This window comes from Phlebotomus papatasi, chromosome 2, assembly GCF_024763615.1.
Source record: "Phlebotomus papatasi isolate M1 chromosome 2, Ppap_2.1, whole genome shotgun sequence".
In the NCBI taxonomy this organism is placed as follows: domain Eukaryota; kingdom Metazoa; phylum Arthropoda; class Insecta; order Diptera; family Psychodidae; genus Phlebotomus; species Phlebotomus papatasi.
Genome location: NC_077223.1, coordinates 5,828,510 through 5,853,699, shown reverse-complemented (window position 1 = coordinate 5,853,699; position 25,190 = coordinate 5,828,510). Strand labels below are relative to the sequence as shown.

At 33.6% G+C, this 25,190-nt stretch overlaps 1 protein-coding gene across 1 annotated transcript in view; it reads right to left on the bottom strand.

Annotated features, from left to right (window-relative positions):
• The window catches only part of LOC129802245 (uncharacterized), a 33,687-nt gene extending 12,049 nt beyond the window's left edge, over positions 1–21,638 (bottom strand). The window contains exon 1 of the mRNA XM_055847924.1: positions 20,958–21,638. Within this exon, the coding sequence (XP_055703899.1) occupies positions 20,958–21,257 (300 nt within the window). The 5' untranslated portion in view covers positions 21,258–21,638. The remainder of the gene's footprint in view (positions 1–20,957) is intronic.
• Positions 21,639–25,190: the final 3,552 nt, after the last annotated feature.

Sequence of the window (25,190 nt, the reverse complement as noted above, 5' to 3'; positions counted from 1 at the left end):
CATAATTATTTTAATATTTTTGGTAAACCTTATTGAGTAGTTGTGATAATTGTGATCCATAATGAAGAGAGCGAGGACAAGTACCATAATCGCAAAGAAAGTGGAAGCCGTCGAGCAATTTCAATACTAAAAGTCTTTGATAATTTTAAAAAATGACATGGACTGTGTGACCCAAGTGTCAAATCTGGAACAAAATATGGCATATAGCGAGGTTCTACTGTATCTCTAAAGTGTTGATTCGTTATCGTTGGTTTGGCAAAACATATTAGAAGAATTCTCGTGATCTTTGCTATTTCTTTAATATTTGGAAATAAAAGCATGAGATGCATGTGACAACTTCATTTTTCCTCCATTTTATTTATGTGGAAAAATCCACATAAATCCAAGTAATCCACAAACATTTTCATGGAAGTAGTCCACAGAAGAAATCTTCTATAAATCCATGGGAATTTCCTTGGAATATATTATGAAAAATTCAAGTGGATTTTTTCAAAGGAAAGATGCAGGAAAATTCCAAGCAATTTTTCGCTTTTTATTCTTACTTCGCTATTTTTTGCTATGGATATCCATCGTGCAACAAAAAACCGTTGGAAAATATTCCATTTTGTCAGTTACAGCTGACAAACACGGCCGGCAACATAATTTTCGTACTTCCAATGCTTACCACTACTAGCGTAAAACAGTGTCCTTCACGTTTTCTAAGAGGTATTTTCTATGGGAGCTTCTTAAAAGTAAGGTACATACACTGAGAAAAAAAAGAGGGTGCGATTAACTTTTTTCCTCGTAACTTTAACATTTTTTAGATGTAAAAATATATCAACATTTTTTAATGTCAATTTTGCACCTTTTCAAGGGTAAAATTAACATGAAAAAGGGTAACTTTAACCCCTAATACACCTAAAAAGCATAATATTTACACCGATTTCGGATCAATACTGCAGGGTAAAATTAACATTTCCGGAATTTTATTTTAACTTTTTCGGATTTCTCTCACAGTGTATGTAAGATAGGTGTTAATTCAGGCTGTGAATTACGTTTATCTGGTCAGACGGGTTAAGACTTTGGCGGTTGTATGCAATAATGCCGGAATTTGGTAAAGTTACCTTACACTGAGAAAAAAACAGGGTGCGATTAACTTTTTTCCTCGTAACTTTAACACTTTTTATATGTAAAAATATATCAACATTTTTTAATGTCAATTTTACACCTTTTTAATGGTAAAATTAACATTAAAAAGGGTAACTTTAACCCCTAATACACTTAAAAAGCATAATATTTACACCGATTTCGGATCGATAATGCAGGGTAAAATTAACATTTCCGGAATGTTATTTTAACTTTTTCGGATTTCTCTCAGTGTATGTAAGATAGGGGTTAATTCAGGCTATGAAGTACGTTTATCTGGTCAGACGGGTTAACACTTTGGCGGTTGTATGCAATTATGCCGGAATTTGGTAAAGTTACCTTACATATGGTTAAAATAAGATAAAACAAATAATTTTGCGTTAGTGCGTTGCTGATTAATTCTGCTGAACATAAATAATAAATTTTACGGATAGTATTTCTACTTAATTAAAAAAAATGAAATTATCAAAATTTTCTCATAATACCTCATTAATGCAGATTAATTTATCTAAGTAAATATTTCTCTTGGCGTTCTAATTTTTTAAAATAATTTTTCTTATTTTTTATTTGTTTAATTGTGTTTTCTTTTCGAAATTTATGTTTTTGTTTGTGTCTCAAGTACGCAAATGTTTTAGTACAGAATAGAGTATTGCGTGACCCATTAGAAAAACCATCAAATATTTTTGGAGCTGCAAAAATGTCTTGAATTTGAAACACTTGGAGTTCAATGTGAAATTTTCCCATGGATATTTGCTCTTGAACTGAGTCACACAGGCTGCAAAATAATTAATTATAATCTCTAGAAAAATGATTGATACTTTTTGTCGTGCCTTACGGAAATCTCATATGGCATGTAACTTACACACCTCAAAATTATTTAGTGCGTATGCCACAGGAATATAAGTGTGAAACTTTTGCTGAAATAATAACTAGGTTTTATTGGAGACAATTTGAATGACTAACTTTTATGTTAATCCTATCCATTCTATTTATTAATTTACAATAAATCATTTAAATGTCACGTTTGAAAAATCTGCAAGGAAAAAATCCATTGAGAGCTGTTGTGAGCGGTAAACAGTCTTCCATTGTGCGAGAAGAGAAGGTAATTTCAGAAGAAGGAAGTGTTAATATTTATGTTAATTTTATGTCCTATTCATTATGTCAAGAGTGTGCTCTTATTCTAAACATTCACTATGCGGATGAGGTATTACAGATTTTCACATGCAATTAATCACTTTGCATTTTTAATTGTTGCTAATGCAACAGTACCAGAAGAAGATTGAAGAGTCTTTTGAACCTTATGAACACGTGAATCCGTTGAATGCAATGAAAGTCTATTAATTTATCTTAACATCTGCATTATGGGGGATTTATTGAAATTGTGCATACATTTTTACTGGCATTGTAGAAAGGAATAATGCACTTTTGTATGGTGAGATTTTCTCCCCTTCGAGCTGGTGCAATATGCAACTGGTTGTGAATGTTCAATAAGCAAAGAGTGTATTCTTATGAAATTTATCAATAAGAATTGTAAATTGAGTTGATACTTGCAAAGATACAAATTGTGATATTATGCTGTACAAATTTGTTCATAGAGCTTAAACCAAATATGGAAAATTTTGACATTAGGATAAAAGATGATTGCTCAATGATTTTCTCGATTTTCCTTGCAATGTATAATTTTTCGATGAAGATGCACCAAACCAGGAAATTATTTGTATCTATTCAATCATTCAATCTCGCGAATTTTCCTTTCTTCTGCTGACCACAGATTTTATGTAATGTATCAATTCAATTGAAAGTCCCAAGGAAGATCTCTCTCACTCAGCTCATCTTTTCCATCCCATCACCCATTCACCACAAAATAGAAATTCCGATTGTTTTTGGGCAAAGAATTTGTTATTATGCTGTTGCCCAAGTGAAAACATGAATATTACATTTCGTGAGTTATTTTTTTTCATATCTATGTCTTGTAGAAAATACAAAATATATAATCAGGTAACAACGGAAGATAGTTCGATTAAGCAATTATTTACACGAAATCAATTTGTAGATTAAGCATCTAGGCTAGGCGTCTAGGTGCTTTAAAAGAGAAATTTAGCCAAATTCATACAGTAAGTCCTTAATTAGCACTTACTAAGTCATTAATTAAGGCATTGGTCGAAAGTAGTGACACATTGCGGTAAAGTGTGGAAATTGGAGTAGAGAAGGAGATGGGTACATATAAACCATTAGACAGATCGAGATGAATTAATTTGGCGTATCAGAAAAACATAACCTCAAAATATTATCAAATAATAATTTTCATTCTCAATACGTTTAGTAATATTTAAATCTATTTAGAGTAAAATTCAAATAATTAATTGAAAGGTTCCCCGTTTAGTCCCAAAAGCTTGTAATTCTGAAAAGTTATTTTGATCAAAGGTGTCCCATCCCAACACTTAGTTCCGTCAATATTATGTAAAAAGTGGGAGAGTCTTTAATTAAGTCGTTCATGATAAGTAACTTTTCGTGTACTTAATAGAAATTAGGGGAAATCGCGCTACCTTCGGACGACTCAAGCTTCGAACAACTCATTTTATTAAAATCCATTAAGAATAAAGAAAACAATTATCTAAAACTTGAGTTGTCCGAACGTACCACCTTTCCCCTACTCGGAAAAGAAAATGTAAAGAAACTAACTGAATATTGGGATAACAAGGGCCATAAGGACAGCGCCAACTGTCGTGTTAAGCTTGCCACCAATAGGGTGGAGTAACCACTTATCGCCACTTTTAAAAAAATGTTAAATTAATTTGATTACAACTTTTGGCCTCTTATTATAAGATATGTCAAATTTGACACAAAGTTACTGATTTTTATTAGCAATGCAAAAATAACCACTTCGTCGCCACTATTTATCAATTTTCGCCAGTTTTGTAACCACTTCTCGCCACCCTCTTGAAAACGTCCAAACTCGATTATTTTGGACAATATTATGCAAAGAATACATTCAGCATTTCTTTTTCCTCATGACCACCTTATTTATTACTCACTTTAAACGAATGTTCTTCGGTTTTATTTGGGAAATCAAATTATTAGACTATTGCAGAAAGTAAACAATGCAGATTTGGCAACTGAGAATCTACGAAGTGAAGTTAGCGTCGCCTATTGAAAAGAGATGGCGACAGGTGGTAAAACCAACTCCAGAATATTACCACTTATCGCCATGCCTCATTTTTATATAAAAATAATATAAAATAAAATATTAATGAACTAAATGTAAATTTTATCTATTCCACTAGTGTAATTAAACATTCAATAGACAAATTATTTATCCAAAAACGTAAATTTTGTTGGATGAAAATTTGATGGCCCTTGTTATATTTGGTAAGAAATATTGGATTCGATGCACTTGCTTAAAATATTGCTCTAAAAAATACTCAAAATTTTAAATCCAAAATGAATAATTTATTATTTTTCGACTCTATACAATAGCAGCAATAAAAATATAAATAACTTTGCGGCTCATTTATTTCATAAATCGTGAAAAATAGCGACTTCAATATAAGTGGCGAGAAATGGGGCACTGACTGGCGAGAAGTGGTGATTCCACCCTACTGCTTTTCATAAAATCGGAAGCGAGCATGACAGGTCTGAGGTTATACGGGCTTCAGACCTAAGGCTTAACCATATGACTTAACTTCTAAAATTTCTTATCAATCAAGATTTTTTGGAAAATTATCACTTAAGATTGGTCAACATGGGCAAGTGATCCATTAAATTTTGAAAAACCAATAAAATTGGTTGCTATTTCGAATTTTGAGACAATCGGGAACTGGACTAAACCTGAGGTCTGAAGCCGGTCTTACGCTCAGCTGGAACTTGGTTGGAATTGGTTCAAATCGGTAGTGAACCGGTAATGAACTGGTTATAAACCGATAAGTAATATTTGTGCGAAAATCAATTTTATTACTGTTAAAAGTACTTTAGGTGTCCTTTGAGTGATTAATAAATCGGTATGAATCGGTTGAGAATCGGTAAGTGGTAAATGAATCGAAGGTGCCTTTGTGGTATAACATCTAAGTCACGAGTTCGAGCATTTCGCAAAGCCTGAGACGCTTTGCCACCCCTTTTTATGGGAAAACATTCTTTTAACAAATTGACAAAATTTTGTAAAATTAATTTTTTTTTGTTTTTTAAGAAAACCTAATTAAGAACTTTCACAAATACTTAAATTAAGTACTTAGTTTTAAGGCTGAGTCATGCTATGCCATAGTGTCAACTGTCACTTAAACTATTCTCCTAATTTTATGACAATTGTTTCGACATTCATATATGTAAAAAATTAACTATTATAAATATTATAAAGAATGAAGACTTTTAAAGAATGCAGTATTAACGTTTTTAAAATTTATGATAAAAATGTGGCGTTAACATGTGGAGAATAAAATGCTTTTTTCTCATAGTATTCTTAATTTTATTATTTTCTTAATTTTTTGAAAAGTAATAGAAGTAACAAGAAAAAGAATCATTTACAATTACATATATTCTTTTTAAGCATGTTTTTAAAGCAATATTCTTGTTTTTGTGCCACAACAATTTATTCATATTTCACCGTTTTATAATGTTAATTAAAATGCAATGACCGTTGAAAATAGTAACTTAGTTTTTATTTGTATTTCTTCATTTATCGTGACATGAATCGTGTGATATGAAAGCTAAATTATTTGTGAACATATTTCAAGACACCCATAAGAAAAAGATTTCATTAAAATTGGCCAAAATATTTATGTTAACACTGCAAATAAATATATCAGGAAAAATAGAAGTACCTTTGGACGTTGCTAACTTCGGACAACTCAATTTTTTTCTGTGTTTGTAATGGTTTTGACAAATGACTTTTCAGGATACTTAAGCCATTGGTTCAGTTATTAAAATATAATATTATAAGGGGTCAAATTTATTAAAAGCATATTGAAAAAAAAATGAGTTGTTCGAAGCTTCATTCGTCCGAAGGTAGCGCGCTTTCTCCTATATTGTGTTTGTTTATTTTATTTATCGGAAATCTATGTTATTTCTAAGAAGAGTTTAAATGAAAACAAATTTGTGGTTGAGGAAGTTCTTATAAGTGTTGTAATTTTCGAGTTACTATTCATTACTGCATGTATTTTATTAGCGCAAAAAAAACCGAGGTCAATCATGCAAAAATTGAGAGGTTATTTTACCTTTTTTTGCACTCTTGTATCATCTTTTAATGTCAAATATTGGTAATTTATCGTTTGATGTTTTCTTTATCCATCCGCTTCTTGTCATTTTGACTATTCACCAGCCCCCCAATTCCGATGTCCGTCACGAAATTTATCCAGATTTTTCGGGATGGTGGTTGTGTGTGTGAAGCCGCTTCAGCTCATATTTTGTCCACTTTTGAGCAAATTATTCACATTTAAACACAGAAACACCCTTTATGAGATGAAAATTATTGTAATTTGATTTACTAAAACATTAAATTCGCGAAAAACTAGAGAAAAATCCGTGAAATTCAACGTTTGTTCTATGAGGCTGTCATTACTCAATCATGCCATTGCTCTCGCTCGCACTCTCTCGTTCACTCTTTAATTGCGGGATATTTTCAAAATCATTTCCGTTACATAGACGGCTTCATCAAATCACTCAAATTTTAATTTCTTTGTTACAAGTATGGTCCAAGGCAACAAAATAATTATTTTAAATGATTTTTCCATATGAATTTATTAATGCCTTGGGCATTTAATAAACAACTTCGTTATGAACTATAATACCTAAAGTTTTTTTTCTAAAGCACAGTGCAATAAAATGAAATCCTTTCTTGTGGGGGGTGCAAGTGGATGAGTACTTTTGTTTTCCTTTTGGTGTTTCATGAACATGTTCTTCCAAGACATTTATAGAGAAATATCACGTCAAATTTCTGAGATATCTTTAGGTAAAAATTCTCAAAAAATTAATAAACTAGCTTGTTTAAACTCGTACTTATCTCAATAATTGTACATTACAGAACGTTGGTGTCCAGAATCCAGAAATGATTTTTGCAGGAGAATTCAAGGAAAAATTCCCTAGAACAAACTAATTTTCTATCATTTAATTTTTCTTGTAATTTTCTCAATTTTTCTCATAAATCCTTGAATATTCTTCTTCAAACTTATAAATAAGGCTGTATAGGACAACTTGTGTCATTCGCGAAAATATTTCCTTGAAAAAAGAGCTGGGGCCACTGAATATCATAGGATGGGAAGGAAGAGGTAATGTTAACATCATCGTAAAACATGAACAAAATAATCTATTAAAATATGAATATTAGGTCTTTGGCTTATAAATCTTTTCTTCCTAGAGATTTCGGTGCCCTGCGCAGCGCACCTTCTTCATTGGTCGAAAATGTGAGGTTTCTGGGGATTTGGCTTTCTTGGGGCCAAAGGGATGTCTTCATTGGGTACATGCGGTACATGGGTCCTGAATCACACACTCCACGAACAATTTTACGGCGATATTTTACTTTTTACAAATAAGTTACTAAATGAGTTAAGCAAAACTTAGTTAGTAGCCAAGAAAGATTTTTATTTCATTTTGTTTAACTTGTGTAGTAACTAGTAATCTTATTTGTAAAAAGTAAAATATCGCTGTAAAATTGTTCGTGAAGTGTGTGACTCAGAACCCATGTACCCAATGAAGACATCCCTTTGGCCCCCAAGAAAGACAAAATCCCAGAAACCTGACATTTTCGACCAGTGAAGAAGTTCCGCAGGGAACCGAAAAAGCTCTGAGAAGAAATGTTTTTTATTATTCTGGGCTGAAATGTTCCATTCAACGACCGTCAGATTACTGTTGTTAATAAATTGTTACACCGGTCCCTTACCCTTATGTTCTCCGTGTTTATGATCTTCAGAGAACTTAGCTCTTTTTTCGAGAATATTTTCGTGAAAAAGACAAGTAGTCTTGCGCAATCCTTTTCGGAGATTCGACGGATATTATGGGATTTATGAAGAAAATGAAGAAAATTATAGAAAAAATTAAAATTAAAAATTAACTAGTTTAAAAATGTAGTTCTAGGAAAATCTTCATTGAATTTTTTTTCACAAATCGTTTCTGGACAACACCATCCTACTCGTTATTGAAATAACATGCATTTCATCAAATACTTTAACCCATTTCTTGAGAATTTTCACATTAAGATATTTTAGAATGTTGAAGTGATGGACCATAAGTATCTTTGTGGGTTCTGGAGACACCAAGAAACCCCAAAGTATTCATCGATAATTATTTCAATTTTTCCTCGTGGACATTAAATTTATGTAATTATATATTACATAAAATTATTAGAAACAATTTTAACAAAAATTTTTGAGCACTAAATCGTGAAATTTTCACTTAAAATGCATCTATTTTGCCATCTCACGACCTCCAGGAGCTCGCGAGATAAAATTCGCGGGATATTCAAAATAACAGCCATTATTCCGCTTTTTTGCACTACTACACATGCCATCCCTCTGAAAGCGCCACACTCTTTATCCGTGCCCACTCATACAGAGTGAAGACTCTGTGTATGATGTGTATTTCTATTTCGGAAAATCGGGAAAATTTTGACGGGATAGCAATGTGACGGCGTCAGAATTGCATCACAGATAAATTACAATGGGGTAGCCAATATAGGCAGGAACAATTCGTTTTTGTTGTCATCATGTTGATGATCATTGAAACGAGAGGATTTGCCTGTTTGAAAAGGTAATTGCCTCGAGAGATTTCTGGTCAGTATCTTTCCTGAATCACCATTCAAAAACAACAACAACATATTGCACAACGATATTTCACCCAAAAGGTATTCAAATTATCCATCGCGCCATTTATTGGAAAGAAAAGGCCTTTTTTGTAGCTCTTCCTCTGTTTTTTCTTGTTTCTCTATCAATTCACAAATCTTAACAAGATGAAATTGATGTTTTTACTGGGAAGCTTTTTTTTATTGCTAGAGCTACTGTTTAATTTAGGTTCGTGTGGTTTTTATCAAGATTTATCTCGTGATTTTGTATAAATTTAATCTTTCAAGAGAGAAAAAAAAGTCATTAACGATTTGTGAAGTGAAAGATATAATTTCAATAGTAACAATAACAACACATTCTTTTCTCCATTTCAACTTGTTAACACTCGAAATGTCCCAGAAAAAAATTCATTAAATCTTGAGCTATTCAATATTTATATTTGTTTTTTTTTTTAAACATTTGGGTATGTTTTTGCACTTTTTTGCACTTCAAAATTAGCGGTAAATATTGTTTAAGTAAGGAGGAAAAAAATCATCAAAATGTATTTAATACCATGAATTTTTTATGAGTGAATTTGTAAAATAGAGGTAATTGAAGAAATCTATGTTGAAAGCTCATCAATTTCAATGGCATCGGATGAAAATGTTTTCATTATCACATGCGTACACAAACAAAAATTTCTTTTTGAAGTTTACCTCAATTTCCTCTATATGCATATTTAGTGCTTAAGTATTATAAGAAGTGCTTTGTTTTCTGAATGTTTTTATTTCTAAATTGTAGTTAAATACGTTTTTAATTTTAGGAATGAAATGTCGTGGGGAAAGTGGTTAGCTTTCGAACATGTTATTTTTCGAATATTGCACAATTTGTCTCTCTCACGTTTTATTCTTTCAATAGAATAGAATAAATTAAAATTCGAAGACCAGAGATATTCGAATTTTATACCAAATTCGAAGATCGATACAGCCGACACTTTCGGAAACTGATCACTTTCCCCTATTACTTTTGCTTTGTAAACATTATTATTTTCGGAATTTCATGTAAAAATTTCGGAATTTCAATTTGCATGAAGAAGAAAACGAAGGCAATCCTAGTAATCTGTAGGTTGATTCGGCTGAGTTTCGGGAAGGGTTATTCGAAGACTGCAAGCCTAATCGTTCTAATCGTTTGGCCTTTTGATCTCACAGTAACGGATGGACGCAAAATCATATTGAAATAAGGGTTGAAAGCCAAGACTTCGGATTATAAAAATATAGAGGGATTATACTAATGGTTTCGCTCCGTATTATATACAAAATACACAAATAGAAGAATAATTTAAAATTAGGAAAATTTTATTACTCGGTCCTCAACTAATTTATGATTTTTTTTTGTTCAGTGAAAGACGGAAAATTTTTAGAGAAATACAAAAAATGGTTCATTCAAATTATTGGGCTTCGCAAGCCACACATTTTTGCCATCGATGCAATACATGCACTGAGAAAAAAAGAGACTGCGATTAACCTTTTTCCGTCATAACTTTAACACTTTTTGGGTGGGTGGTTGTTTAAAATGTATGTTTCTATATTACAAAAATCTCTAATTAATGAGCCAAGTAAGTTACAACAATTACTGATCCAAGCAACGAAATTAGAAAGAATGTAACAAAGGTAGGGTAAAGTCCTCTCCCTTTGAAAATTCATGTCTTCGAATAATGTGAATTTTCTTTTATTTCTCCTAAGAGACTTAGACATTTCTTTTAAAGATTAGTTAGTCTATTTTCAGTTAGGGTGACGGCATTACATATGGCCAGTCTTTACTTGTGGCCTCCTCGCAGAAATGCTCAATTTTTTCTCATAAAATGATTTCGAAGAACCACAAAATTAGGAATATTTGATATCTTATCATTAAACGTAACTTTACTACTGACTTAATGTAATAATTTCGGAAGAATATTAATTGATTTATGCAAAATACTTCACTGAGGCGGACAACGATTATAAATACGTCAAATCGTTAACAAATTTACTAACGATCTCCAAACTTTTGATGACCAAATTTTATATCTTCAATCGAAAACATTTAGTATTATCCTTCAAGAATTAGTTGCTTAGTAATTATATTTTCTTCTGCTACTCAATTTTAATAACTTTCTTACCAATTAATATAAAATAAAGACAAGGCCATAAGTTATAACCAATTTTATAGGTTTACGAACTTGTGGCCGCGATATTTGACACGTGGCGCCCTCATACGAAATGCATTACTATTTGATTTGGATAGTTGTGATAAGTGTTGTTTTGATTATTTGATTCAGCTTTTTCTGGCAAAAATCTCTTAAAATTTGATGGTAAGTGTTAAAATCCAAATGTGAAATTGTTTATAAACGAGTATTGTGTATGATCTTAGATCAAAACTATTTAAAAATGTAGATTTATCACGTGAAATTGTATTTAGCTGTAGATAACCTTACTTTTTTCTCTTAGAACTATGGCACCAGCGAAGAAACCCAAGAAGCCGAAAAAACAGCTTAAATATTCTACAGAGAGACTGCGAGAGGCATTGAGGGCCATTAGAAATGGAATGTCCACGACTAAAGCATCCCAGAGCTATAATATTCCTCGCACAACTCTCCGCAACAAAATCTCCGGAAAATCTCCAGAAGAATCTCTAGGTCACGGAGGTTTTTACAGTTTTCTGGGAAAGGAGACGGAGGAGGAGATTGTGAGATGGGTCGTGCACGCAGCTAAATGTGGATTTCCCATCACGATGGATGGGCTATTGACCACAGTAGAAAAAATCAATCTCAGTGGTGTGATACCAAAAAAGGGCTTCAAGAACGCAAAACCATCAAAACAATGGTTTTACAGTTTTCTAAAGCGCCATCCGGAAGTCAAACAAAAAAAGGCAGAATATATAAATAGAGCCAGGGGCAGTGTTACAGAAGGTAAGATTAAGCAATGGTTTGTCAATGTCGAGGAGCAACTGGGCGATGATGTCGAGGTCCTTCGTTATCCGGAAAGGGTGTTTAACATGGATGAATCCGCGTTTTGCCTAGCGCCGACGGGTGAAATTGTCCTTGGACCCACAAATCAGCACGTGTACATAGAATCATCAAAGTCCAATAAGGAATACATCACCACTTTATTCACTGTTAGTGCAAGTGGTGAATTTGCACCCCCTCTCACACTTTACAAATACGAAAGAATGCCTGCAGCAGCAGCGATATCTGCTCCTCCACACTGGGGGATTGGGAAGTCGGAGTCTGGTTGGATGCTAGCATCCACTTTTTATGAATACATAGCCAATGTATTTATCCCATACTTAAATCAGAAGAAAATTAAACGACCAGTTGCAGTATTCCTGGATGGGCATAGTTCCCACATGACGTTGCATTTGAGCAGGCTGTGTAGGGAGCATGAGATAATTCTCATTGCCCTCTATCCAAATGCGACACACATTTTGCAGCCTCTGGATGTGGCTGTGTTCAAGCCAGTCAAATCGCGTTGGCAATATTTAAAAAGGGCATGGAGGATCAACCACAATGGTCAAGAAGTCAGCAAGTTCGACGTTCCAACTCTCCTGAATGCAGTGATTTCAGAGGATCAAATGGGCAATAATATTAGATCAGGGTTTAGAGCCACTGGTTTATATCCATTTGATTCTACCAAAGTTGACTACTCGAAAATAATTGAGCGGAAAGCTTTTGCTGAAAAGGAAGACCAAACTCATACTCAGGAAACATTTGAAAAGGAAGATATCGTAAAATTTATCAAGTACATAGAATTGAAAATTGGTCCTTCCCTTTTGGATGCATTTAAGTCGACGAGAGAGAATGGAGAAGAGTGGAAAGGTGCGATTGACATGATGCAGACCTATAATATGTGGAACGAAATGACAACAGATTTGGAGAAGACAGCAATCCAAGCTCCATCTTTAGTGCGGAAGGTGTTGAGTGATACCTTGGCTAAGGCTATATATTGGCCGGAAGCTCCGAAAAAGAAAAGATGTAGGGAGGAAAACGTCCCATCTGTAATAACAGCAGACAAATGGGTAGATCATTTTGAGAAAAAAGAGGACGAAAAGAAAAGGATTGAACTTGAGAAGTTAGAAAGAAGACGACAGAATGAAGAAAAGAAAATCAAGAAAGAGGAAGAAAAACTTAAAAAGGATGAAGAGAAAAAGAATAAGCAAGTACAGAAAGTGAAATGTCCAAAGAAATCGAAAACTGTGAAAGAAAATCAATAAAACCTATGAAACAACCTAAAATCATTTTTTTCTTTCTTAATAAAATTATCATTTATTTTATTTATTGATCCCAATTTATTACTTATTTTATTATTAAATTTGTTTTGTGTCATTTAAAATTGCGGCCATAAGTCATTCCACAAGTGGCCATAAGTTCGTGAAAATGGCCACAAGTTGTGAATTTTACATAGTTGAAAAAGTCCTACTTTTTCTGGGGCTTAAGGGAATTTTCTGCTAAATTTACCTAGATATATCGAAAGAAACTGCATTACAGAAATTACAGTTAAAATTTTGTGCAAATTGGACAAAAAGGAAAGTAGCTATGAGCAAATATATCCTTAAGGTGGCCATAAGTAATTCCGTCACCCTATTGTTTACTATGTGTCAATCTCTTAAGAAAAGTAAAAGAAATTCATACAACACTGAGTGAGAGAAATCCGAAAAAGTTAAAATAACATTCCGGAAATATTAATTTTACCCTGCAGTATTGATCCGAAATCGGTGTAAATATTATGCTTTTTTAGGTGTATTAGGGGTTAAAGTTACCCTTTTTCATGCTGATTTTACCCTTAAAAGGTGTAAAATTAACATTAAAAAATGTTGATATATTTTTACACATAAAAACTGTTAAAGTTATGAGGAAAAAAAGTTAATCGCACCCCCGTTTTTTCTCAGTGAAGGCATGTACGTTCGAAGGGATAGGTACTTTCCTCCACATACCGATTAAACAGATTAATAAAAAAGAAAACCATTCATTGCCGCTTGAAACTCATGCAGCCGGTTGGTAATTTTAATACCTTTCAAAAAAATTCAAATTTAAGCAAATCGATTGGGAAATAGTTCCTCTGAGAAATGACGAACTAGCTGACGAACCAAAGAGGAAATTCGTATTGGTTGAAGGCACCCTGTGTGCGAACCATACTTACATTCCTCTAAGCTTATACAAAAATACCAAATAGTGTTTTGAGATTTATATTTTAACAAAATATGGAGCATGTCTCTTAACATTTCGATCTGTAGTGCCCTGCCCTTATCTTTAGAACAGAGGTGTGCAAGAAAGGTTTAAAATCGAACAAACGTCAAATGAAACTTGAACGTCAATGGCCAAAACGGCCAAAACGATACCTGAACAGACTTATTTTGATGTTTATTCGGTTTCAAAACGGTTCTTGTACATCCCTGCTTTAGTGAGTCAGAAATAAATTATTTTGCGTATCAATCACCGGCGTCACCAGTTATCTAACTATTCGGTCTCAAAGAGTTCAGGGAATTTTAAGAATAAAATTGACTCTAATACAGGTTATTTACAGTCTACACCATCTTTTCGTTCACCTACGAAAATAACCTTGAATTATTTCTACACTGAGATAACATTCCGGAAATGTTTATTTTACCCTTCAGTATTGATCCGAAATCGGTGTAAATGTTTTGCTTTTTAGGTGTATTAGGGGTTAAAGTTACCCTTTTTCATGTTAATTTTACCCTTAAAAAGGTGTAAAATTAACATTGAAAAATGTTGATATATTTTTACACCTAAAAAGTGTTAAAGTTATGAGGAAAAAGAGTTAATCGCACCCCCGTTTTTTCTCAGTGTAGTAACGATTTGTCAAGGTCAGGGGTTAAACAGCTCTAGAATGCGTATTTCTCAACCGATTTAAGCAAGTGTGTATTCGTTAGAAAGGTTTTGGAATATCTGACAAGTCTGAATCAGTCTGATATTGTAAATCGGTTTGATTCGATTGTGAACCGGTTAACAAAATAAGGGAAAAGAAACTTTAAATGTAGTTTATAGATAAATGAGAAACTAATTCTAGGATGAAAAATCGGGATTTCCAGCATTTCGCAAAGCAATAATACATTGTCGCCCCTTTCTTATTGATAGTTGAAGCTAATTTAAGATTTCTGTAAGCAGCTTCAGCCATTCCTTTCAATATTATAATTTTCATATGCACAGTGAACTACTTCATTTCAAGGATTCTTATGAGATAGGAAATCTCTGTATAAGAAATATTACCCTACCTCAGCTATTAGTTATAAATCAAAATGTTGCTTAATAATTAAGTGATGGATTAATTGAAAATGTAATCTTGGAAGGTATGTTTTTCTTTCATATTACTTTTATCACACGAACTAATTTAAATCTAATTATTTCAATCTCTATGAACATTGCAATCGGGGATCAGTATTAAAATCTAATTTATGTTTATGGCTACTAAAAGGTTCCCTCACAGTGGAATGCAATGAGACATGTGCAGAGATTTGGTATCTTTCGTATTTAATTAACACACCCCTTTAATTGACGTGCAATCAATGTTATTGAAATTCTTCTTTCTCCTCCGTCCCAAGTTGCTTGGGACCAAGGGAGAAGTTGCAATTGAAAGAAATTTATTAATAATCGCATCTTATCGGGCAGTCAATCGTGTTAATAAGTGTCTTATTCGATGATATCGAATGGTGTGATCGCCATGAAAGTTGCTTAAGGACATATTTAGCTCGGTGATATTTTGTGTAGAGAAGAAAAAAAAAGGCACGCAAATGGTATTTTGAGGTCTCTTTTCTCTCAATCATGCATATTTTCTTAGACTGTGCAAGATCACATCCATCAATATGACTTTACAAGGGTTTTTTTTCACTTTCAATTACGCGCAGTGGCGCACCTTTTTCGCTTATTGTGGGCGCCCATCCCATTGGTATTATTGGTGTCATCGAAAGTACAAGAAAGACCTAGTTTCAATTAATATTTTTCTCATTCTTGGAACAAAAACATTTCGATTCGACCCCTTTTGGCTCACAATCCCAAAAAAAAAAACAACATATTGAACTGTATTAATCGTGAGAAATATGCAATATGAGTGTTATTGAAAAATATCCAATTGATCAACATTTTTGTGAGAAAGACAATTTCAATTTTCTGCGTAGCAAGAAAGATGATTAAATCGAAGATAGGGTACTAATAGGTCAACTTGTCTCACATCAGAGGTGTTGATTACACTGAAGATTGTGTGGTAATACGAAACTGCTATAGAGCAGCTCTTCGTCCAATTTAACCATTTAAGACGGGCCACTTGAGGAGTTTACCACAAAAAATGTGTCTTTGATCTACATACATAGAGCTATACAAAAGAGATGGTAAGCTAGATAAATTATTAACATTTTCACGGTAATTTCTTCATAGGAGCTAGCTTTTTTTTAACTAAAAAATCAATCAGTGTGGAAAAGTCTTTTCCCTCTCGATTTTATCTTTTTATTTCACGTCTCTTAGCATTTAAAGATCAAATTATGGGTGATTTTAACCAGTGTACCGTGTTGATTTTTATTCTTTCATGAAGGTCAGATTGAGGTATATGAATAAATGTTATTTATATCTCCATAATTGTATTATTGAAAGAGAGTGTGAAATGAAGAAAAAAAAAGTTAAAGTTGAAGAAAAATTGCAAGAATGTGAAATACGGAGAGAATATTGTCGTAATTGATTTGGAAAGTTTTGATTGTGGCATATAGATAATGAACAATAAATGCGTTCTTTATACTATTGACAGAGGTATAACATTAATTTTATTATTTCTTTTATTGTTTATTTTTTTTTACTGGCCAATTGAGTAAAAATTGCGTTAAGTTGGACGGAAAGATTTGCCAATTAAAAAAAAATGGAAATTGGAAGTGTTACTTTTATTATTTGATACACTGTCAATATATTAGGATATTGGGATTGATTTTATAAAATATTTATGTCACATCGCGTATTTTGATTTGCCAGAGCTTTATGACCAACGCACAATAACTTTTGTTTGTAAACATGTTTTCAAAATTTTTCATGAGAATGAGCGAAATGACTAGATCTAGATCTCACTCACTCTCATTGAAATGTCAAAAATATATTTACTAAACAAAAATTATTGTGCGTTGGGCATTAAGCTCCAGCCAATCAGAGATCGAAGATACTTAAATATTTCGTGTAATTATGTAACATCCCCAAATTTAAAAGAGAGCATTTCCACTGTTTTTTTGAATATTAGGTAAAAGTGTAAAGACGACGATGGACGCAAGAGGAGTAGAAAGTATCACAATCAAAAAGAAAAATAATAATTACAATAAAAAACCGTAAGGAAATTGAAATTGCATCTTCAAAATTTCGTTTTTTTTATTTAATATCAAAATCCTGACTTGTTTTTAGATTTCTGTGTTGTTTTTGTTTTTAAAATGAAAGCTTTGTTGAGAGTTTTCATTCCGGAGTAAGTTGGAATCAACACTAAGACGGCGACGGCCGTAGGGTGGGTAAAAAAACAGAGAGAGCATAATAAATAAAAAAAAATGAATGAATATATAACCTTATTTTTGAATTAAATTTGCGTAGAGGGAAGTGGGGCACCTTTGAATGTGGGGTAGCTTTGAAATTGGGAGTTTTTTTCTTATTTTTAAATAAAATTGAACCTTATCATGATATAATTTAGCTGCACAAACAGATTGAGATGATATGGCTCAATTCCATTAAAAAACAAGAGAAAAATCCCAATTTCAAGCCTGTCCCACATTCAAAATTAAGGTGTCCCACTTCCCTCTATGTTGTTTTCAAAATGTTCTGTAAGACCGTCTTCAGAATACAGGTTTAGCCCAGTTCTCGAGGGTCTCAATACCTTAAACAACAACCGATATTATTGATTTTTCAAAATGTAATTGGTCATTTGCCCTTAATAATCCAATCCAAAGTCAAAATTTTCCAAAAAATCTTGACTGATAAGATATTAGAGAATTTAAGGCACAAATTCTCAAGAGGCTACTCCTTAGAACTTAGAGGCTAAACCTTAGGTCTGAAGCCCGTATAATATTCATCAGTGATTGATGAAGGAGTAACATCAATCTTCGAGCTTTTTTCATTATTTACTGTCATTTTTAATATTTTAAAGACTAAATTATTTTTGATCAGAAACAAATCTGTTTTTTTGGCCTGCAAAAAATGTAAAATTGATCTAAAGTGAATTAAAATAGGGTCTCAGTCAGTCAAAATACCTGAAGCTAAAATCTCGAAAGGAGTCAGTTGAGCTGAAATTTTAGTATGTTGTAGCTCACGTCAAGACCGTTTCAGGACATATATACTCTGACCTAGGTCAATCGATTGCTTGGATACAGAGGTTTCAAATTAAAAATTTTGACACTCCAATGAATACGAAACTATGGGGCGCTTTCTTTATTGCAACTATCACTAAAAGTGTAGCAGCGCTACCGAAGATACCTAAGATAAGATCTAACAAACAAATGAAGAACTAACTGATGTTTTTGTTTATAGCAGCAAGTTAATAGAAAATCTATAAAACAATTTCGTTCAAATATGAAAAAAATAATTAATGAATTTAGCACTTAATGTTTTGTTATTTTTCTACAAGCAAATTAATATATGAAACAAAAGCCTCAACTATTTTTAGTATTTATTAAAACATTTCGTTTAAGCTGCAGATATTCAAGATTAAATAATAAAGACCGCGAAATTTGATTATTTCAAAATTTGAAAGCTTGAGCCTCTCTATGTAGGTTATTGCTTGACCCAGACCGGAACATAGATACATTTTGAAAAGGCCTTTACATCATCTACAACGTACAAAAATTTCAGTCAAATTGGACGTGCTTTAGGTTTTGACAGTTATTCAAAATGGCGGGCAGAAAAGTCAAATCAAGATAGCGACCACGGTACCTTGTAGATTTCGTGCATTTTACCCTTAACCTTTTAAGGACGAGTAGGTCTCCGGTGACCCAAAAATGAAATTTTTCCTACGACCTTCTAAAGTCAGAAAAAGTGATTTTTTCTGACCCTCAATTATTGACCATCTCGTCCTTAAAGGGTTAAAAGTGAAGACTTAAAATAATATCTAATACGTCGAGTAGGATAAGAACGTTTTTAACTTCCAAATTTTCCTTTTGGAAATAATGTTTCACTATTATTATGCACTGAAAATCCATTAATTAGCATTAAAAAAATCATATTAACAGTCTGGTGCAGCGTTCCTTAAATTATTTCAAATCGATATAGCTTAATGGATTCATTTTGAAAAAATAAAATTAAAAAAAAAATTGTCGCGAACAAATTCCAGTTTCCATTCTTTTCTTCCGCGTGAGGGCATTGCTTTCTTCCGCAAATGACGCTAGCGACTGTTCTCAAGTTCTCAAAGTGGAAAAGTTCGACCACATTTTTTTTTTTTTTTAATTTATTATTATTACTTTAAGTACGCGGATTTTGGCAATCTTGCTGGCAAATCTATCAGTAAGCAACATTTACTTTAATAATTTCAATATTTTGATATTGGATATGATTCTTAAGCTTTCGCCTAATTTAGTAAAATTTGAAATTTCGGACAACGCAGAATTTCGAATATAGCGATTTCGAAGTACGAACATTGAAAGTTCACTAAATATCTAGCAGTGTGATTATAAATTACTATGTAGATTATTTAAGTGATTTTTATCACTGTTTATGGCCTAAAACGTAGTAACCCCATAGGTTTCTGGGTAATCTTTGATGTTATGATCTGTTAACCCGAAGAAGCAACTCCTCGATTCTGAATTTCTCACAAAGGGCAATGTTTTTACTCGATCTCGACGAGTGATTCTTTTAACCGCCCGTGATAAAACTAATGTTTAGTATGCGTCGTCGGTTGAATCGACCGTTCTATCTGTATTATATTTTTGTGTCAGCTTTTCACGCAAGAGCTCGACAATGGATTTGCCCCTAAATCGTAAAACCCCATAAATATGTTCGTATATTTTTGTTTTTCTGGCAAAATTTTACGAACAAATGACAAAATTTTTCGATCACTTTTTGTATGAAATAAACGAATATGATTTTCTAGGTAAGCTTCAGAAAAATTATTGTCAATATTTTTATATTTCTGGAACAAGGTTTTTATTTTTTTCGTGTTGATTATTATTTTTTATGGGTTGCATTTGCAATGAGATAGTAACACTTCGAAGAAAATGTTCAGTAGCACAGTTAAATTTCTCCAAGTGCAATGAAAGTGAAAAAAAAAAATTGAGAAATAAATGTTCAGAGCAACTTCCTTTCAAAATTGAGCTCATAATGCCTAATTGGAGGTAATGTTTCAATATGTCACGAAGTGAATTGACAAATAAGCTGTAACGAATATTAAAGTCCGAGACTTTATGTCGAATGGAAATCACTTATCTGCTTTGGGGCTGTCTTTAAAATATTCCAAGTATGTCCCATGTGAATGTCGTATTGCATGGAAAAATCATAAATTTTCGCACTAATATCGCCAATTGGTCTTATGGTTAATTTTGCAATGCTAATTGTTACGTTCTAGGCCTAATGGACAGAGAGTTTCAATGCTGAAATAATATATATTTGAAAAATGATGTGTTGTAAAATACAATTCGATTTCATTTCTGCTAGAATATATTTTCCCTTTTTTGCTTGGAGGTTTTCAATATCTTGGTGGGTATTAAAAGATTTTATAATAATATACCGTATGATTTACAATGGGAAAAATTCTTTTCGATGATGGAGTTTTTCCATCAAAATGATTTTGTGGTATGTGGAAGAAATAGCGATTAAAAGGTGGTTTGAAGGGGGTTGAAAGGGTGAGGGACAAAATTATTATATATTGTTTCACGATCAATACAAGAATGAAGTTTAAAAAAGTCACACGACATGATTTTGCTGGCAAAAAAGAAAATGGGATTATTGTTTTAAGTTGAATTTTTTCCCAAAGTATTGCACAAAAGTGAAGACAAACTGCGCACAGTGTGCAGAAGTATTTTCGAGAAACTAAAAGAATGGTATTTTTGTCCTCAAATCATTTCCGTTTTTTGTACTCAAATGGTAGTTCTTACCATTTCTTTGTCCATTTGAAGGATATACTGAAATCTTCCGATATCTCCGATTGAGAGATCTTTAGCACTCACAGGTTCACAATTACCGTCTGGATCTATTTCACCTGGGCACTGTGTATAATCCTCGGTGATACTTTTGAATTGGGCATTTGCGAGACTCTGTGGTTCAGTGTCAGAATCTAAATTTATTTGGGGGTTTGGCACAGTTGAAATAGCACTTGTATCCCTTTTGGGTGGTGGTGAATAGTTTTTGAACTTGTTTGATTTACAATTTTGCACATTGTACTGTTTATTCACCATAATTTTTGTAAATAATCTCTGAAGTAATTCACAATCACTGAATGGGTTTATCTTCCAAGAGATATTTATTCCTTTGGCGAAGCACGCGCTCGCGAAAGATCAGCACAACACTTAATGCACTGCTCACGCGGATGGATGGATACAAACTAAACAAGCAATATTGCCAAGAGCCAGGGAATAGTATAAGACCACCACCATCTGAAAGCTATACTCTTGGAGGCACATTCACCTAACCATCCGGTGCGATGGATCGCGAATGAGTGAGAAAGATCGGGCAATAAATCGCAAAAATAGGAACAAATGGAACGATGATGAGATAAACTTTGAATAGATACTTTGAATCAATATTTATCTATGTGTGCTGCCATGATTCGATTGTGTATCAAACTAAGAAATGTTTTAGCCAACGGGATGGTATGATGCTCTTTTGCTTCAAGCTCGGCTTTTTCGTGGTGTGCAAAGAGTGTGAGGAAGATACGTTTGGGTAGGGATTGGAATTACGGTGGGGTATTGGACTGACTCTCTTTTAATTTTCTACAATTCAACTCAGATCGCAGAAGATATAAAAAAAATCAACAGTATTTTATTAAACCCATTGAAGGCCTTAACCCATTGGTTTCAGGTTAAAAGTTTTGCGAAATCCCACTTCTTATTCTGAATTGATGATGTTCTTTTTATTTTCGGTCTACGGTCGGACAATCCAAAGGTTGAAGTCTCTATCTATTACCGTTTGGCCTCTAGGCTTCTCAATCATTTAATGAACCAGACGGATGTATGGAAAGATAAACAACATGATACCGCTTTTCTTTATCTCGGTCGGTGGCCCAGGACATATAGGTTAGCAACCTACGCTTATCGATCACTCACAACTTCAGGAAGATGTTCGCACTCGATCCCAAGGCACTCCAAGGCAAGGTCTTGAATTTTATTTAGTCTGCCCCAAGACCCCTCCACAATGGCTTCCGTCTGGGGAATCTTTCTTCATTCATGCGATGAACATGACCATACCATTGAGGTTATGTTCTGTGAACCCGAAGAAGCAACTTCTCAATTCTTAGCTTCTCACAAACGGTATCGTCCTTACTCGTCCGGAGGTACCCCATCTTGGTAGCCTTCAGTCGCAATCTTATATTTTCGGTGATTACCTAAATCTCATGACTACATTACCATATTTAAGAATACGAATAAACATGGCTGTCAAAACCGATAATACAGTAGACTCTCTCTCAATCGGGAATATGGGGCGAAATGTCATCCGGTTTATCGATAGATTTGGGCGTCAAAGCCTTTGTAAATTCCACAAAAAGCGCTCAATTATAAAGAATCACGATAAAATAGAAAGAACTACAGCGAATTTGAGCAAATTAGCTTCATAATTAAGCGTGAAAATTGTCAACAAAATTTGACGCCCGATTGAGAAAGAGCCCATTGAGTGAGAGTCTACTGTATAGAAGAACGACTCAAGCTTGGTGTTCCTCACCACGCTTCTGCCAAGCTCCTTCATTACTGCAGAACCCTTACCGATACACGATGAGAGTTGTGTATTCATCCTACTATAATTACCATTTATTGCGGACTGTAACATACTAAAATTTCATCGGAACTGATAACATGGATTTTGAGATATTGAGTACGACGCCGATAGGCTCTGGATCAAAAAGATGAAAATGAAATGAGAATAAATTGGATTGGAAAATTTTGAGTTGCGGAATTTCGATTTGTGCGTCCCTAGCGGTTGTTAGCACTAAGTTATAATGTTTTCAAAGTTGCATCATTTCACGAAACTTCTAAAAATCAAGAAGAAGACCACTTCCGGGATCATCAGTGGTGTTTTTTTTTCAAGGACAAGATAAACACAAGATTCTTTGCCAAAGTTTTTGGTGCTGCAGTACGCCTTTCTCAGTGGTCAAATTGTGATATTGTCTCTGAAAATTGTGTCAACTACCTCCACTACTCCTAATGAGAGTCCCTAATGTTGGCCTCTGACCAATGTCCAATGCAGTGCTCTCGCTAATTGAGACAATATCACAATTTGACCACTGAGAAAGGCGTACTGCAGCATCGAAGACTTTGGCAAAGAATCTTGTGTTTGTCTTGCCCCTGAAAAGAGAAAAATCACTGATGCATCCGGAAGTGGTCTTCTCCCTGATTTTTCGAATTCTGCACGTTTGTTACCACTCGAATATACGGTAAAGTGTGACCTAACGTTGGCAGTCTACCGGGGATCCTACCGGGAAAAGTTATGCCCAAGACACACTTACGACTTAAGCCGAGAGACGACTTAGTGGAAAATGACGGAAATGAAGTCTAACCATTATTTCGAATACAATTACGTTAAGCCGGCTTTCGGCTAATCCTGAGGTCTGTCAAGGCCCTTAGGATCTTCCATACAGTTTTGTAGAAACCCTAACGCCTTCCACTTGTACCATCTGTGATAAAATTTTGTTTATTAAAACAAAGTTTTAGTCTTCTAAAATAAGTCTTAGATCATAGGCAACTACATTATTTAAAAAAACAACGTTGAAAAAATATATATTGTAGATGCGGGTGACTTTGACATCCTACTGTCAGTAAGTTTTTCATAAGGGACAGTAAAACACGGTATTAACCTTTGGCTCCTTTCGCGTTTTAATTTCTTAAGCCGACGTTTCGGAGGGGTTTTCCTCCTTCTTCAGATCTACAATTTGCAATTTTTTCAAAACATTTAGATTTGCAAATTGCAGACCTGAATAAGGAGGAAAACCCCTTCGAAATGTCGGCTTAAGAAATTAAAAGGAGAAAGGAGCCAAAGGTCAATACCGTGTTTTACTGTCCCTTATACTCAGTTTACTGGCCGAAAATTATCTAGCGTAAGCTTTTCTATAATTTTCATATTTAAGAATGGTCCTCACTGATTAGACATTGTAGATTGAATCGGTAAAGATCATCATTAAGTGCTAGAATTAAAGAAAAGTTTACGAAGAAAAGGGGTCAAAATCACCTGCGGAGGACAAAGTCACCCGCAGGCACGGTATAAAAATGTTTTGGGAATTTGTGTTAAATTTCGGACAGCTTACAACATCGGACACATCCTTATTTTTCAAAATTCGATATTTTTTTAGGTTTTGTAGAAGTTGTAACAATGCCAAGGAAAAAAGTAGCGCCTCATGGATAGAGGTGATGCAGAAAGCTACGAGAAACTTGGTGTCCGATATAGCACACAAAGCAATATCTATATATTCCTTCAATTTTTAATGTATTCGGAATAATTAAAGAAAAAAAGAATTAAAATTCAATCTGTCTTAAGATTATTATATTTAAAAACTTAAGACTTCAGTGCTTATACAACATGTCCGAAGTTTGGTACAGTTTCTTTAAACCGCTTTTTCTACAATTAATATGAAAAATCGGCTTCTGGTTCATTCATTTATTCATTAGCACATAAAAAAAATGTAAATTTTAACTAATGATGTGCACAAATGGGTTAAATACTACACTGTGAGTCAGAAAAGAGCTCTTAAACCATTTCTCTGCACGATTAAAAATAGCGAAAGAAAAGGATCATCAGCAGAAGAATTGGATGTAAATTTCACTGCCTTTTCTATAAAAATAAAATCATTTTCGCCAAAGCTTCACGTTTCAGCGATCTTGCTGTTTTCACGTCTCTTGTTCGCACGATTCCCAATGTTTTGTTATGTGGAGCTCTTGGTAAAGAAATCTCTCAAGAGCATATTTCACTGTGAAAGAGAGCAAAAAAGTGTTGACTTCTGTTGTGGTAAGAACCAACGATAAAAAAAAGTAACATATGAAATTAATTGAAAGTGATTTACGCTCGATCACTGAAACCTTATGTCTATTTGGGAGCAAATAGAGTGGAATAACTTTGGAAATTGATGACGGAAAATCTGCAGAGGAAATTGATTCAAAGAGACGTGATCTTGGTAGGATGTAATA